The sequence below is a fragment of the Notothenia rossii genome (assembly GCF_949606895.1).
Source record: "Notothenia rossii genome assembly, chromosome: 11".
In the NCBI taxonomy this organism is placed as follows: Eukaryota; Metazoa; Chordata; class Actinopteri; order Perciformes; family Nototheniidae; genus Notothenia; species Notothenia rossii.
Genome location: NC_136910.1, coordinates 5589300 through 5606771, shown reverse-complemented (window position 1 = coordinate 5606771; position 17472 = coordinate 5589300). Strand labels below are relative to the sequence as shown.

The 17472-nt window shown below is 41.5% G+C and overlaps 1 protein-coding gene across 1 annotated transcript in view; it reads right to left on the bottom strand.

Moving 5' to 3' along the window:
* Nucleotides 1-552: 552 nt before the first annotated feature.
* Nucleotides 553-17472, bottom strand: part of cpped1 (calcineurin-like phosphoesterase domain containing 1) — a 25842-nt gene continuing 8922 nt past the window's right edge. Inside the window, exons 3-5 of the mRNA XM_079660027.1 lie at nucleotides 2974-3146; nucleotides 1851-1976; nucleotides 553-777 (exon numbers count right to left, since the gene is read on the bottom strand). Of these exons, the coding sequence (XP_079516153.1) occupies nucleotides 568-777; nucleotides 1851-1976; nucleotides 2974-3146 (509 nt within the window). The 3' untranslated portion in view covers nucleotides 553-567. The remainder of the gene's footprint in view (nucleotides 778-1850; nucleotides 1977-2973; nucleotides 3147-17472) is intronic.

Here is a 17472-nt window from a genome sequence, read left to right as displayed (position 1 = left end):
GTCCGTGAGCACCCCCTAGTGGTCCGTGAGTATATTGGTAACATTTCACCTTTGAAATAAATAAATACATTTGAGTTTTGCAGGAATATCTCCGCAATGGAGCGAGGTTAAGTTTCACTTTCTATTGCATGATATAGCCCAGCGCAACAGCTTCATCACACATGTTGCCACTTGTTTGTACCATTTTCAGGCGATTTGTAATCTGTTCTAGAAAAACGATGTGATTTTCGATATTTGTGGAGTTAGGTGGTCCGCGAGTGTTTTTTTATTGGTTAAGTGGTCCTTGTTATGAAAAAGTTTGAGAAACACTGGTTTAGATATACCTTTTTTTGGAGTTTGTTCCAGATGAGTGACATGCAAGCTCCACCAATCACCATCATTCTTAATTCATTTACCAAACAACTAAATCTGAGCCCGGTAGTCTTTGACGACAACCAAAAATGAACGAGGAACATGGGAAAATACCAAAAACAGTATTTGTTTGAATGGAAATATTTGAGCTACTGAAAGATCGTCATTATTTGGGGAATATTCTTGTATTTTTCTAATTGCAGGAAACTAAATATCTTACTTTTTCAGTACATTTTCATCCAATATTGCGCAACTTTTAACAGTTACTGGAGGAAAGAGTGTTGCTGTCCTACCTGCCCTCTTGAACCTCTCCAGCAGGCTCTGTCTGACCTCCCTCTTCAGGTTGAAGTAGTCGTCCTCCTCATCGGGGGTCTTCAGGTACAGAGGAATGTGTTGAAACACCAGGACGTGTTTGGGTTTGGGTTCCTAGACAAAGACAAGTGTGAAAAGATGGGGTTAACACAGGGGTGTCCACATTTTTTTCACCGAGGGCCACATACAGAAAACTATACGAAGGGCTGGGCCGCTCACTAGAGGTACACTGCCTCATAAGTTCAGTTATAAGTTAGCAAAATCAATCAGCTGTAGGTAAATTATTCTTGTGAGTGTTGGCAGCTCATCTCTTAATACAGAAGCCTCAGATTGATTATAATCAGGAGAAATAGGAAGGGTGTATTTCAAGCTTGTTAGGTAAATAAGTCATTGGGCTTTTTTATTATCAACTAAGATATGTTAGAAAATGTTTCCAACTTGAATTGACTGAATTTATTTGACACATAAATACTACTGTGTAATATATGCTTACAATTATATTGAAGAAGTACAATACAAGCAATAGGGGTGGGGGAAATAATCGATACAGCATAGTATCGCAATACTTTGCGTGGTGATATTGTATCGATACACGGATGCAAAGTATCGACATTTTATTATATAATTTTTTTTAAATTTCTGTAGCATATCCCCCTGAAAGATGGTCGTATATAAAACAGGAAGTTACGTTAAGACTTGTATACAATTGCAATGAAAGTAACAAAAACAATGCCATCTCCTTTTCAGGTTCAAAGAACACAAATTGTGTTATCTACATAAACTATTCATATTGCAAATACATTTTTTAAGCAGTATATCGTATATACCAGTATATACCAGTATCGTATACCAGTATATATCGTATCGCAATACTTAGCATATCGTAGAATCACAATACTCTCGTATCGTGGCTTAAGTATCGCGATAGTATCGTATGGTGGGGAGCCTGGTGATTCCCACCCCTAATAAGCAAGCACATATTCCATTATACTTTTTGAATTTGCTGAGGGCCGATTCAAAATGGTCCACGGGCCGCATTTGGTCCCCGTGCCGTAGTTTGGACACCCCTGGTTTAACCCCACACAGAGAGTTAAACCGTTGTGTCAAACTGGCTGCAGACGGCAGCAATTATCCGGGAATAGAGAGCGTTATCCAGCTGAAAGTCCTCATTAATGGGACCGCCTTACCGCTGAGGAGGAGGCTCGGCTCAGCTGCTCCTCCAGCCACGTCTCCTGGGCCTCCTTCAGCTGAGGGCAGGCCGAGGCGTCGTGGAACAGCTGGGAGTTCAGAACCAGGCAGAGGACCCCGCCCACCTGAGACAACAAGAGAGAGGGAAGGAAGGCACAGAGAGGTTACTTACACATGCTTCAAACTAGAAGAGCTTATATAGTAAGAAGGAGTCATTTATATTTCTACCATCTATACATTTCCTTTCACATTGTCAATCTTTCAGTTTGTGTGTACAGACGGAGAGATCCAAATACCATTTCCCACAATCCCGAATACAAACATATATAAAAATATGTATACCTGTATATGCACAATCAACAGACACATTTATACATATGCACACATTAAGACATAAATAAAAGCACAACAATCAATATATACAAAATAACAGTCACTTCTCCACTGCACTAATTCCCAACTTCTGCAATAAAGATTGATGAGAAATCCTCTTTAATCATCTGCTGGTACCGCATTTAAACAACTTATTGCATTAAAAAATAGAGTCTGTAAGAACGGCCCTGAGGTAGAGGTTGGCTTTTGGCCTTTAGCATTTGTTCAAGTGGGTAGACATGTAAATTAATGTTTGCTCTCCATCTTTCCACACACAAAGGAGGGCACACGCATGGCAGTAAAATATTCTATTAGACATTCAAAGCTTTATCCAAAATGTAAAAACATTGGGTACAGCCCAGCTTAATGGTATTTATGTATGTAGTGTGTCCATACTGTATGCATAGATATATGCCTTATAAATGGCTCAAATCCAAAAGCAGTTGTTGGACAAGAAGAAACAAAAATTATAATATTATTTTAGCTTAGATTTTAGCCTCTGCAGACCATTTACATGCACATAAACGTATACAACACACAACAGGAAGGGGAACGCCCAAAAAGCACAATAGGGCCCATTTAAACACACAAGCACACACATTTAATATAACTGGAATATAGTATGATGTGTGGGTATTACTTCCCTGTTAGCAGGAAGCAGAAATATGTGCAAGGTAAGCATGTGTAGGTAAATCCCTTAGTGTAAATGTGCTTACGATCATAATAAGCTATCCAAGCCTCAGGTCTTACCCAGAAGCTGAAATAGTCATTCCCCCAGGCACTGCAGAACTGCTCATGCGTCCGGGGGGTGGGGGTGTTCCCCAGGTCGTGGTTCCCACTGACGAACACCAGTGGGATGGAGGGGTCCGTCCCCTTCAGAGCCTTCTTCAGGTCCCGCTCCTGACCCTCTCTGAACGGGGTGTCTGGGGAGGAAGAGGGGATTCATGTCACAAGGTTATAGTTAGAAAAATATCCCTCGTCACCGGCTTGAGCTTCAACCTCAGGATCCGTGTATTTGTGACCCTCTCCAGAATGGAAGTAGTCATCACATACAGAGCATCAACTAGTTCCTGAACAGTGTCCTTCACATGCTGATATCCAAGAGAGGGAGTTACACAGTCACAAGATGCAGGAATACCGGTTCTTGTAGGTAATCATAAATCCTGTCATGAACAAAATACTAACTTTTTTCTCCAAATGCTGGCTTTCTTTCTCAAAATGTCAAAATTCTGTTTGTTTTTTTAAATCCTTGACTTTTTCTCAAAATCCTGACTTTTTCTCAAAATCCTGACTTTTTTTCTCAAAATAAAAAGATTCAGACTTTTTCTTAAAAAATCGGACTTTTTCTCAAAATCAAAAAAATCTGACTTTTTTTTCAAAATCTCAAAATATTGACTTTTTCCTCAAAATGTTGACTTTTTCTGAATACATACAAATGTAAATAATCTCTCGTCCCCGGCTTGAGCTTGAATCTCAGGATCCATGTATTTCTGACCCTCTCCAGAATGGAAGTAGTCATCACATACAGAGCATCAACTAGTTCCTGAACAGTGTCCTTCACATGCTGATATCCAAGTGAGGGAGTTACTCAGTCACAAGATGCAGGAATAGAAAGCAGTATTCAATGTTTACTTCAGATTAGCTCCACGTCAGAAATGATCATGATTGTCATATGTCAGAAATGATCATGATTGTCATATGTCTCTCTCTAAAACAGTCCTGATGCTCTTCTAGGTAATCAAACATCCTGTCATGAACTCAGCTACAGTTGGGAGACCTTTCTTGTCATGTGTACTCTGATATTAGAAGAGGACATTCAGTATTTTCCTAACAGACATATTGACGTCCTTGTGACAAATTAGGTGGTGGTTACAGACTCAGAAAAACAAAACAGCATCGACTCGAATCAGGAGAAGTCGATGCTTGATTTATTAATATCGATTAGAACATCTTATTGGGTCGAGATGCAATTAATGAGAGAGGAAATGAACATGGATGTTGATGAAAAATGTCCGATTTGAAGTGTGCTGCAGGTGAGAGTCGCCTGAGGGACGGGGGATTGTTTGGATGATAACAATGCCAGCTCGGAAAATGATCAATAGTCCGCACAGCTCGACTTTAGGTCACCATGGTTACTGGCATGATGAGTATTGTTCTCTGCGAAGACTCACTGGTCCAAGGATCTTTATATTGTGCTGCAATAAGGAGTACTAAGGAAGAAGTGTATTAAACATTATTTAGTCCCAGTATGGGTTAAGGACAGTCTATATATATAATCTATATCAAACAAACCGTATTCATTCTTCTCCTTCGTCTTCTCTGTTATTTCTTTTCCCTTTCTACTCATCTGAGTAATTATTTTACTGGCCTACTTTCGGAGCAAACGCTTCCTTGGATGTTTGGATAGGACTCATTACATAAGAGCCTTTTTTCTGAACAGAACATCTTGTGCATGACAGAGCGAAACAATGAAGGGTTTAAACTGCATCCCAAATAAAAAGGTAAACCGCCGTTTCCACCTGTCTCTCGTCTATAATTAAGTCGTCCTGTCAGACTTCAGATTGTCACACAAACTGAAATATAAAAGGAAACATGACAGCTTTCTTTGTTATGTAAAGCAGACTCAGTGTGATGCTGCATTTATATTCAGGTTGTAGAGTGACTGTGGTATCTTAAACACTATATTTATTTCCTCATGTATAACAGGTAGTATATCAAGAAGATCTTTAAGATTAGGGCTATAAAGTGTTCATAGGGCATCAGTAGAAGTAAGCAAGGTTGTAAACATGGCACCTGATTGGCTGGCCTAACACGGGCTGATGACACCCGAGTGTAAATCTTGTTAATGAGTGAAGCTGCCAGTCCAACTCTGGTTAGTCTTTTGAGCAAGATATACAGCTGTAAGGGAATGAAATATGTAAGCGAGGATTCATGACATGATGCCATAACATTTTTTTTCTGGGAACCTTGAGTGCATTAACACTCTCATGCAAGGGCTGCCTAGTATTTAGCGCGCAAACCAAGAAGGAAAAAAGCACAAAATGCATGCACAAAATACATTTTTGTAACAGGAAGGGTCATGAAAGTGCATTTGGAGCATGCTGGTTGAGTAGCAGTAATTGTATTTAAATAATTGTATTGATCAGGGTTACACCATTTCGGTAATATTCAAGCTGTGTGAATTAAAAGGAATTTACTTGCATTAATGGGAATACAATTAACAATTGAGAAGCTATCTGCTGAGGTCAATTGTCTAACAGTTGGATACATGTGTCTGAATCTTCCAGTGTAAAAGCAACATGTTATTCACCCCTTTAAATTACATGAAATAGCACCAGCCATGTCATAATCAGACATCAGTCACTTATTTGCCAAATAATTCACAATATTACATTCTGAAATCCATACAGTGTAAAACCCTAACCCAGTGTTTCTCAAACTTTTTCATACCCAGGACCACTTAACCAATAAAAAAACACTCGCAGACCACCTAACTCCACAAATATCCAAAATCACATCGTTTTTCTCGAACAGATTACAAATCGCCTGAAAATGTTACAAACAAGTGGCAACATGTGTGATGAAGGTGTTGCGCTGGGCTATATCATGCAATCAAAAGTGAAACTTAAGCTCGCTCCATTGCGGAGATATTTCCGCGAGAGTGCGGAAAACTCAAATGTATTTATTTATTTTAAACGTGAAATTTTACCAATATACTCACGGACCACTAGGGGGTGCTCACGGACCACCATTGGTCCGCGGACAACACTTTGAGAAGCATTGCCCTAACCCTAACATGCCATGCAGTAAGTTAGCAACATAGTAAGTTAACTAATGGGTAAAGGTTGTTTGACATTTTCAGCTGACAAGGTAGAATAATGACAATAAAGAATACATTTAAACAAATTCAAACTCCTCGATTAGCATTCTCAATCAGCCTTCAAACCATCATCAGCGCTGGTAGCCACAGAGAGTCTTGCTGCCTGCCCTGAACTACGTCCTTTATCACCGCAATATCCATGTATCATCCTTCAGCTCTGCACGGCGTAAACCAATCCTCAACCACACAGGAGCCCATCAATCTGCATTTAAGGCGCCCTGCTTTAGATTAATGGGGAGCGGCTATAGGCAAGACAACATGTCAGTTTAACATTTGTAGGTTGTTTAGATACGCATATCCGGCTGCCATTGGAAATCCGAGATAGCTTATTCTCTAGAAGACTGGCTTTATATACTTCTCTGTCAAATCCTTATTTACGTCCACTTAACAGCCGGTAATAGTGCCAAACAACAACTTGGTAAAAGGCTGTGATAAAAACCCATTTTAAAGTATGCCAGGTATTAAAAACAAGGGGGGGGGGAAACAACTAAAGAAAGAGTAATAAAAAAGCTGCAGGTAAGTTCAGTTCATAAATAAGATTCCTTGTGCAGTGGAAATAATGAGGGCTCATGAAACATTTTATGAAAAAATAATTTTCATGCATATATTTTCTTGCCTGCTTTCCTTTTTCTGTAATAAGGAAATATATGCACAGAGCAGGGAGTACGGAAATAAAAACACAATGCTGCTGCTGCTGCTCTCAGGGCTCTGACTGAAAGGCCTTGTTGGTTTAATGAGATTGCAACGCTGTGATTCTCAAACCCTGACAGCAGACTCCGGCAGGTTCTCGTTGAGCCTGTCCAACACTGTAAGCTCTTCTCTCAATCCACAGAGGAGACTGTGGGGTCCTGCTGTCACATACATTTTTCAGCTGGATTTTTAAAACATGTGGAGGACCACTATGTCTGAGACTTACTCGAGTGTGCACTGGCACTGAGAGACTGTTCTGATGGACTGCAGTCTATGACAAGGTGGTAGTGTGGAGGAAGTTGTATTGGAAGTACCCTACAACAAGCTGATGGGTACCTGAGAATATTCAATCTACATTTTATATTTCCTTTCTTTACCTTTCTATCGTTTGTTTGGATAGATCAACCTGCTAGTTTGGCAGTGCTGCTTAACGACAGCCTGACTCTACAGTGCAGCGATTCACAGCCAGTAAAAACTAAAATTTGAATGTAGTTGAACAATTTCGAACCAGGACCTTCAGTATTTTTATCAAGTGGCTCATACATAAAGTGCCCCATTTACTGGATGTGTCTGACGGATATTTATTCTACATTTAGACACATATACTGTAAGCATCAAGTCAGACTCTGGATTGACAGATACCTAATCTAAAAGGACTTGGATGATGATAGAAGTTAAAAACCCTTAATGTCCCTCCAGCTCTCTCAAGAAAAAGAACCTACAAAAACTCGATCAGAAATATCCATTTTAATCAAGGCTAAATAGACTGATTAGAAAAAAGATTGGCACACCTGTTCCTAACTTTTTATTGAGTTATTGTTTGCTAGCCCTTAGCAACAGATATTTTCCTGTCATTATGTGATAGATTAAAGCCTTTTGAATCTTGAATCTTAAACCTTATTTAAAAAAGAAGTTAGATGCAATGTTTATATCTTATAGTGAAAAGAAGATGTCAGCTGTTTTCAGCAATAAATAAATAAAGGTTTAATATCATCAACTGATTCTTCAAAATGAGCATAGGAGATGATTTCATTACAATTGTGTTATGGTTCCTTTGTTGTTATATCAGTGGAAAATGTCTGCAGCTTCAAAACCCTCAGATGTCCATGGAGAGAGATAAGAAGTGGTTCTTCCCAGTCTGATCGTCCTTATTTACATAAATTCCATATGCCATGAGCACTGCAGAAACACCCCGCAGTAATGCAGGTGTAGCTGGACTGCAGAGGTGAAGACTGAGGATTTACAAGTTGAGCTGTATTTAACCTCCCTATGGTCAAGAGCTTAGGCTTATACTAACTGAGATAATGAAATCCTGCATACAAGCGGCCCATCGGTGCGGGGTCTTTAAGATTGAAAGTATTCCATTCTGGTGTTTTTAGCCTTTGATAAGAGTCAGGTTTTCACCCTCTGTCTGGAACCAGAGCCCAGTCTGCTCTGTTTGGTTAGCTCACCGGCTCTGTTGTGATTGGTCGACAGCTGTCCCGCCCCTTAGCCTATCACCTACAATTTGTTCGAGCGCTAGCCAATACAAATGTCACTTTAGGCGCTTTCACACCGGAGTACTTATCCCAGGAATAGTTCCGAAAGTTCCTGGGATTTTGTTTTCACACCAAAAAGATCTGGAACTAGAACTTTTTTTGGCGAACCTTTTCACCCCTTTTTAGTCACTGCTAGAGAGATGGTACTTTCCTAGGGAGAAAAAGGTTCCAATTTCTGATTGGCTGGGTGAATTGCAAACCACGCCCTGTAAAACTCTGAAAACTTTTTGTGAAGCCGCCATTTTATTTGCTGGCATTAGCACCAACGGAGAGAGACTAACTTATGGCAACACAAAAGAAAACATGGGAGCGGTGGAGTGATGAGGAGGTGTCGGCGCTTCTGGCGATTTACTCGAAAGGCTTCAGTAGAAGCTGCTGGGAGTCTCCGGGGACTTCCGGCCGTGTACTTCTGGTGGCAGTAAACGCCGTGAAGTTGTTTGCGGCCTCCAGTAAACCCAAAGCAGAAGAAGAAGAAGTGACGTCAGCAGCTCCCTCGGGGACTTATTCCGGTGTGAACGCGATTGACTAGATAGTTCCAGGAAATAAAAGTTCCGGGAACTATTCCTGGGAAAAGTACTTGGTGTGAAAGCGCCTAATGTGCCTGAAGTAAACAAAGGAGTCCAATGGAGGCGTTTCAGGCCGGGTGAGGAGTGTTGGAGAGAAACTCCCTCTGGGATTTGACCCTTTTCAGACCATGTACATGCACACAAACCTATATAACACACAACAGGAAAGAGCAACCCCCGAAAGCATGATAGGGCCTTTTTAAGGGAGAAGTTAACCTTGCCGATTGCCCCTGACGTCAAAAGTTTGTAAAAAGTCAGTGTTGGACGTGCTAAAATTCCACATAGTGCATTTTTTTCCACCTTTGTCTTCACACTAACTTTGTTTTACTCTGTTTGAAATTCTAAAGTATACGTACTGAGAGGCATTTCAAAACTTCCACACCCCTTGGTAGTCCCAGATCCCCCTAACAAAACTATAAATGCACAAACCACTTGAGGATACCATTAGGAAAATACACATAAAGCCTCCCTGCACGTCCCCTCCAAAAAAAGCCCAAAATGCTTCCACATATCCCAAAAACAAACTGTCCCTCTGCAGTCTCCATACTCTCCTCTTCCTCTGCTTCAGAATCCCACGGAGATTCCCAAATTATCCGCCTTCAAAGCAATTAAAACGGTTTCCGAGCCACAGAGAAGGGACAGGAAAGTCCCAAGGTAACCTCTACTTCACCTTTATGAGTTTTAAGGCCCTGACAGACAAAGTATAGCCTATAGCTACAATATAAGTTAGTGTGCATGTTGTCGGACGTCCACTGACTGAAGGCCCTGACACACCTACCCGATTTTGGCCGCCAGAGGCAGTCGGGCATGCCCTACTCAGGTTGGTGTGTCCCGCACCGTCGTTGCTTTACGGCACATTTTCACACCTCCCACGGCCAAAGAAAGTCGGACAAATAAATCACTCTGATTGGCTGTTGCCTCTTTTGAATGGCGAATACACACTACCGCTGCCTGCTGGTAAGGACAGTTATTGCCACTCGTCGACTGAAGTCTTTGCGGTGTGTTCGTAGGCGGGCGACGTAGCGGACGTAAAAGTCGGGACGCCTTCGGTACGCATTCTTTGGTCTCAGGTTGGTGTGTAGCGGCCTTTACACACAAGCAGAAGCTAATCCCATACTCAAACATTTCCCTCCACTGTATCATGCGTAACACCCCTCATGAACCCCCAGAGACGGAGCTTGGATCCTTTGTAGTGCTCATTAGGAGAGTGTTAAGTCCAGCATGTTCTTCTAATCTAATCAACTCTCTATCTCGCACACCCCTCCCCCCCCTCTGCAGCCGTCTCCCCCCCCCCCATCCCTGCTCTTTATCCTCTTCATTTGTCAGCTTTGAAAATAAGTGAGAGAAAGACAGAGAGAGGGAAAGTGAGTGAGCGAGAGGCGAGATTGAAGGAAGTCCTTGAGATGAGAAAGTGTCTCTTGGGGGTTGGCCTGGATTGGAGAGGAGAGGGAATCAAGAAACTTTCTATCAGTAAAGGTCTTAATCAGCATGTTGTCAGGGGCAATCGCTGGCCAGTATATCTATAGCAGGCATGACCTCAGACTGTTTAGTTTTGGACATTGAGACGGTACTTCAAGAACCACTGCAATAGGATCCAAATGAAAGCCTTCGAGATCCTATCAATCAAAGATGTTCTCCGTCAAATAACAACTTCCCTTATAAGTCTTCAGTGCTACATCTCAAACCAAATACTGATGGACACGACCCTGAATTACAGGATCTTAACATTACATTACATTTTATTTTATTACACTTTTAATAAGGTAGGGCAGTCGTTGTTCAATCGGGAGGTTGCGGGTTCTATCCTAGTGCCTTCAGTCAACATGTCGATGTGTCCTTGGGCAAGATACTTAATCCCTAGTTCCTCCCGAAGGCCAACGGTGTGTGGATGTGAGTGAACGAGCAACACCACTTATCACAGTGGTTCTTGAGGCACAATCTAAATGTCTAAAACTGATCAATCTTAGGTCATGCCTTCTATAGATATAATGGCCAGCATTTGCCCGTAACTCAGGGTTAACTCAGGGTTGCCAACTCGCATCTGGCGTGTGACGCACACTTTCACTCTCAATGTCACACTGCCCAAACTATTCTCACGCCAAAAACCAGATGAGCCGGCGATCGTTTTTGGTTGGTTATTTACAATGTTGAGTTGACAGCTGCTCGAGCTGTCGATCCGCTCCCTCCCCGCCCCCACCACTCTTAACAACGTTAACAGACAGCAGAGCAGTGGGAGCCGGTTGGTCAATCCCCGACCTGTATTGCGCATGCGCAGATCTAAGATCCAGTAGAAATGATAAAAAAGTAAAAGTCTGCTTCTTATTGTTCTACTAGGCCAAAATGGAGTCAAAGAGTATATGAGAGTGAGAGTGCGTTAATTAATATATTTGGCAGTTTGGAGTAAGTCTGTAGATTTGTTTGTGTGTTTCATGTATAGGCCTCTCACGATAATTAATTTTGTTGGATACATTTTCCTGGAAATTATTGCGATAAACGATAATATTGTCGGCACCGTTGTATGACCATTTTAGACCACTGACGATACGTACGATAAGTCAATGAATTGCTTATCGCGACAGGCCTATGCACACAATAACAGTGGAAACAAACATGTGTTTGACTTTCATTAGTGAATGAAACTTTGTGCCCTTTATAGTCTGTGTCCAATATTGTGTATTTGTATATATTGTATATATCCTATATATGTGCTAAGGTCCCGCTACTGACACGATAGCAGTCATTTAGTGCACATGTGTGTAATTAAACCCACGATATCAAAATCTCACTCCAGCCAGGTACCAAAAGTTGGCAACCCTGCTGTAACTAGAGAAAAAAGTGGTACATAATGATGTTTCGTAGTATGCAAAGCGCTTGGAGGAGTCATAAAGACTAAATAAAGCTTGATTTAAATAGTCAATTTAGAATTGACCTTGAAGTCAATAGGTTAGACGTTCCCACCGTAGCAATTAAGGTTGAGTGTATTGCAACAAAGATACTCCGACATGGTGTCAGTATGTGGGATCATATTTCGGACCAGGATTTGCATATCAGCTGCAACCCCCTGAGTCACTGCCTCCCTTTACCCACTCCTACTCTTTGTAGCAGTGGGCAGCTGCTAGACCCCATTTAATACTTGCTCTGTTCAGGGACTTGATCCGGCGACCCTCTGATTCCCAAGTGTCTAAGGTCTCAGCGACTGCTGCCCAAAACACTTACCAGAAACAACACATGTTTTGATTCCTCTGAACTAGATGTATTGGATTCTTCAAGTAGATTAATCAGCGGCAAGGATACATGTGTTTGTGTATGGTGTCAGACTTGCAAATGAAGGCTGTCAAAATAAGGTATGAGGCACCAAACTGCAGCTGTTTGCTAAAGAGAGCAGACTGATGAGAGCGAGAGAAATGGAGAGTAGAAAAAAGGGACAGACAGAAGGGACAGTGTGAGAGCAAAGGAGAGACGAGACGGATAGTGAAATCAGTGGGAACAGAAATACAGTTGCCAATTTCCTGTCACGAACAGCCAGCATTGTTGACAATGCCGGTTGACGGCCAGCTTCCCCTGGCCGCCACCCATTCATTCTGTATTGTAAATAAACAGTTTAAGGGGGAAATGTCAACCGGGAGACAGAAGTAGCAGCTCCGGCTATAATATCTCTTCCCTCCTCCAGTTGCCAGGCAAGTGACGGACACGGCGGGTAATGAGGATGGCACACACAACCTGCTCTGTTGAGGCTGAGAGTAACGAGGGCTGACGTTGCACCGTTTAAAGGTCCCCAAGGCCTGGCGATTTAAACCTCATGCTTACACTATCTACTGTCCCTCCGTGCTTCTGAAATCGATCGCTCCACGACCTCTGAATGGGACTGATCAGAGTGACGGGCGGCCATGTTTTGGAGTAAATGGTGCAGTCGTGGGGATTGTGGCGGCTCAATTTCCCGTTCAGTTTGAGTCGCAGAGAGGCTAAGCTTGGCTATAAACTGCGACGCGTTTTCAATTAAAAAGTCCATACTGAAGTAAGTAAGATAGTCCGACGATATTTAATCAACCAAATCAAAACACAGTAACTATAGGGACAAAACGGACAACAGAAAAAATGACAGCACAAGATCACCCTCTGTCATCCGCACTCGACATGAAACAGGTGACCTATATACACAAACCACACCCACGTGACAATTGACGGAAGTGCTCAACAAATACAAATAAAAGTGACGTAAAGAAATAATAATAATACAAATAATAAACTCAGGCTAGGTAGCATTCTGGCTCCTAAAGGGATGATAAGGATGCTTGGACGCCTACAGGTTGACTTCCAGGAGACAGATCCAGGAGTTTTCTTAACTGCAGCTGAAATTGGCGGTCCTTATGCCAAAAAAAGAAAAGAAATGGAAGAGTTGCTCTGTGACTAAGCCAAGCCAAATATGTTCTGCATGAGAATAGACTGCCTTGAGTCAAATTTTTTGAAATAGGAGGCCAAGGACATTTTACAGAATAACTTTTTTTCATTGGTCACGCTTTTTTATTTATGTGCTTGAGGTGTACATTTGTTGTTTCAATATTTAAACAATAAGAGAAAACATGGTGGCTTTGTAAAAAGAAGATGCTGAAACCAACATTTCTAGGAGTAACTCACAAAATATTTTCAAAGATTATTAAAGGGAGTTGTGGTTATTCCGAAGGTTATTATTGTGGCATAGAGTCGATTCAAACGTTATGCCGAAGAGTAACCCGTAGCATGACTCAATTTCATGACAATCGGTTGAGATTATAAGTTAGAGTTGGGTTAGACATGAAGTCTTTCCTAAGAGAAAGATTCTCTCTCTTTTTGATCCATTTCTATAAAAACCTGTCTGAAAATGAGCAGATCAGATTTTGGCCACTTTATGATGTCATAACGATGTTTTGGCTTGTGTAACCATTAGCCAATCAGCAACCAAGGTGCCCCCCCCCCCCCCCCCTTATCACCTGAATCTCCTCCTAGAGCTCCATTGAGTTCTTCGTAACCAAATCTCTCTCAGAGCGTTAATTAATGTTGCTTTTAATTTGATTATTTTTTTAAAGGGAAACACATGTTTGCTCTTATTTTATTATTTAATTGTTAATTTTGATCAAACATTTTGGAAACTATATTTTCGCCCAGTCATTTTTGATCAATGAATGGGTGGGCCCAGTGCCAGAGTGGGCCCACCCATAACGCCGCGGCTGTCTGAGACCTATACTGTATTGATGAAAAACAGTATAATAGGGGACCTTTAAAATACTTAAAAATATTATTTCATCACGATCCAATTAAATGTTTAAGCAGACGCAGCGAGAGCCCCTGACATGCAGAGATGCAGATCTGTAGAGAGTTTGCTCCCCCGCTGACTTCTCCTCTCTCTCACGTGTGCACTCCTGGAGGCCAGGCAGCACCTCCTGCTTCTCCCTAATTGTCATGCAAAGGTAGTCTGCGTGGCTCGATGGCTCGTGGCTCTTTTCGGCGAACATTCATTCTGCAGTGGGTCGTGCCAGCCGCTCCCCTCACCCTGTTATCAAATCAGGCAGCTGGACGTTGAGAGGCACGCTGCAGTCACTCATTTCATTAAAGCGCCGTCAATGAAAGCATCTGCCTGCCACAGATGCCCTCGAGGTCTCGTACACGAATACTGTCTACAGTTTAAAAGGGTATATTCAGAATCAGAATCCCTTTATTAGTCCTGCGGCGGGGAAATTGCCGGCGTTACAGCAAAAGTGACAATGCCTGGACTTGAACTCACACTGTACATTTTACACTTATATTCAATTCAATATTCCATTCCTTACACACTTAATGTATATATAATATCCTGTTTTATATTTTTCTTATTGTAAATTTGTATTTCAACATTCTACTTTTTCTATTTTATTTCTATTTGAGATGTTTACATTTTGAATTGTTTATTTTCTAGTCTTTTAATTTCTCTAATGTACAATGCCTTGTCACACACACACACACACACACACACACACACACACACACACACACACACACACACACACACACACACACACACACACACACACACACACACACACACACACACACACACACACACACACACACACACACACACACACACACACACACACACACACACACGTATATATGTTCAATTTCATTCACTTCTTATTTTATAGTTATTTACCATTTTAAATGTTTATCTTTGATTTGATCCTTAATTGTATTAATCTGAGCTGTCCTGTTTTTCAAATCTTACCCTGTTGCTGTTAAACTACTGAATTTCCCCACGGGGATGAATAAAGTTCCATCTTATCTTATATCTCCGACACACACTGAAAACAGCACGAGTCAAACTCAGCGCGTCAGTTCCAAACAAGGTGGGAAATGAGCGGAACAATTATTGTTTGGTTTGCTCCACCAGCCGTTCCTGGAGGTAACAAACAATTTGCAAAACCCTGGTTCTCTTCTGGAAATGTGTTTGTCTGGCTGCACGGTGAAAGCATCTGGTGAATTGGGGAAAGCAGCTGCCACTGTGGCGGAAAGACGTCGCTTCGCTGTCCCGCTTCCAAGACATCTAACACGACTAACTCCCAGCAGAAGATCGATGGAGGGAAACCAAGGCTCACAGTTGTTGGGAATTATTCACAAATTATTGAATAAAAAAAAACTCCATTTTGCAAGAATTTCATAAAGTGAAATCATGCCCCAACAACCAGGTGCATATTTTAGATTGCCTTCTGTCTGTGTACTTAACAAAACAACTTTTTACCTCCCAGCTGCTTCAACACACCACCGCTATCTCGTATGGATTTTTTTTCAGAATCGGAGAGGAATTTTAAGTGTTTCTGGTCAAATCCGCCGCCGAAATTGCCTGAGAATATCCAGAAGTCCTGTGTGTTCTCGTAGATAAATATCAGCTCTTCTCATAGGGGATCACAGTGTTTACAGATTCTGGCTGGGAAACCGAGACGGCTAATAATCAAACCCACCTCAGTGAGAAATATTCTGCAGCTGAACCCCCCCCAAAGCCCATGTTCTTCACAGAGAGCATTAATTAGATTAGGCTCTGAAGGCTGCTGAGAATACATTAATCAATTGAATATATATGTGACATATTCCATTCTCTTTAAAGGCTGATGAATGATGGAGGGCTCGCTCGGCTTCTGCTAACAACATATCTGAACGGACGCAGTATGGGAAAGAGTGGTGAATAATTGCTTTATTCCATATCTTCTTGCTAAGTATTTCATTAAAATCCTTTATGTCACATTTTGGTCAAACGCCACGCACTTCCTTCCAGATGTGCTCACATGCATTGATTCTGCAGGTCATCACAAACACTCTCATAACATCTGCACCGGGGGTCACGAAAGTCTGCCCGAGGCGGGGAAACTGACAGCTGCATTCGCACACTGTGATTACACTGCATGGCTGTTTGGAACCGTAATATGACAGTGAAAAATAAGCATGACATTTTAATGGTTTCAGTCGGAAACATTCTGGTCACATTCTGCGGTTGTGACAAATATGTCTGACATTGGCATAATGGCTCCCTTCAGAGCAGCCGTCCCGATTCATCTGAAGTCCTGTCATGCTGGGTAGGTGAGAAACTGGTTGAAAAAGAGCGAGCAGAGGTTTAACCCCGCTGATCAGCTTGACTTCTACTCTCTCAGGAAATAACACACAGGTTTAAATACCAGTACAAATGTCTGATGCGTCACAGAGATGTGAAAAGTTCATGTTATAATAATCTATAAATCAGCTTAAACTGAATAAGGGTTTAGCCTGTAAAGGTCACTAGCGAATGACAAGCACTCAGCAGTGATTTAGTTTACAAAGTGGGTCGGTGGTGCATTTGGGTTGGAGTGAGCACCTGTTCTGATGCATTTATAGATCTGTTGCTGCGTTGTGAGCGAGTTGACATACATAGCTGAAAAATGTTACAACAGGTCAGAACCACAGATGCTACAGAGACACCAAACAGAGACAGCAAGAAGTGGGATTATAGATAGTGGAACAAGATCTTTTTGGTAAATTGGAGGCTTTCACTTTCCAAATATGTTCAGTAGGGACACTAAAAACTGATTTTTGCCATTATCACCAACGAAAAAGAACTCTTTTGAACACGTCCTTCAGCAAATTCATTGATTTAAATTGTGTAAAACTAAAAAATATGAACCAAAAGGGTCAATTTCACTTTCATTTGGACTAGCCAACGAGATAATGGCTCCCTAAAACATCAAATTCGCTCAATAACACCATCAAAATAACGGATCAAAGTAGCAGTAACGAGAAGGTTCTGTGAGGAAAATGAATATCTTTGTCGATGGCGTCTGGTGGTTTTGAAGAGAGCAGAGATAACGGCAAAACAAATATTCAAAATATAGCTTGAACTGATATTGATTTTTTTTTTTAAAGGTGTGCCTTTCTCTCAGATGGCTAAAATGTATTTTGCTTCCATCTTAGTACTCCGGTCTGTTATTTAAAAAAATGTGGCGTCATCTACACATCAGTTAAAACACAGACTGTGGACCTCACACAAGCCCACTTCAAAACAATCTAAATCCCTTAAAGCAAGTTTAAGACAGTGCCT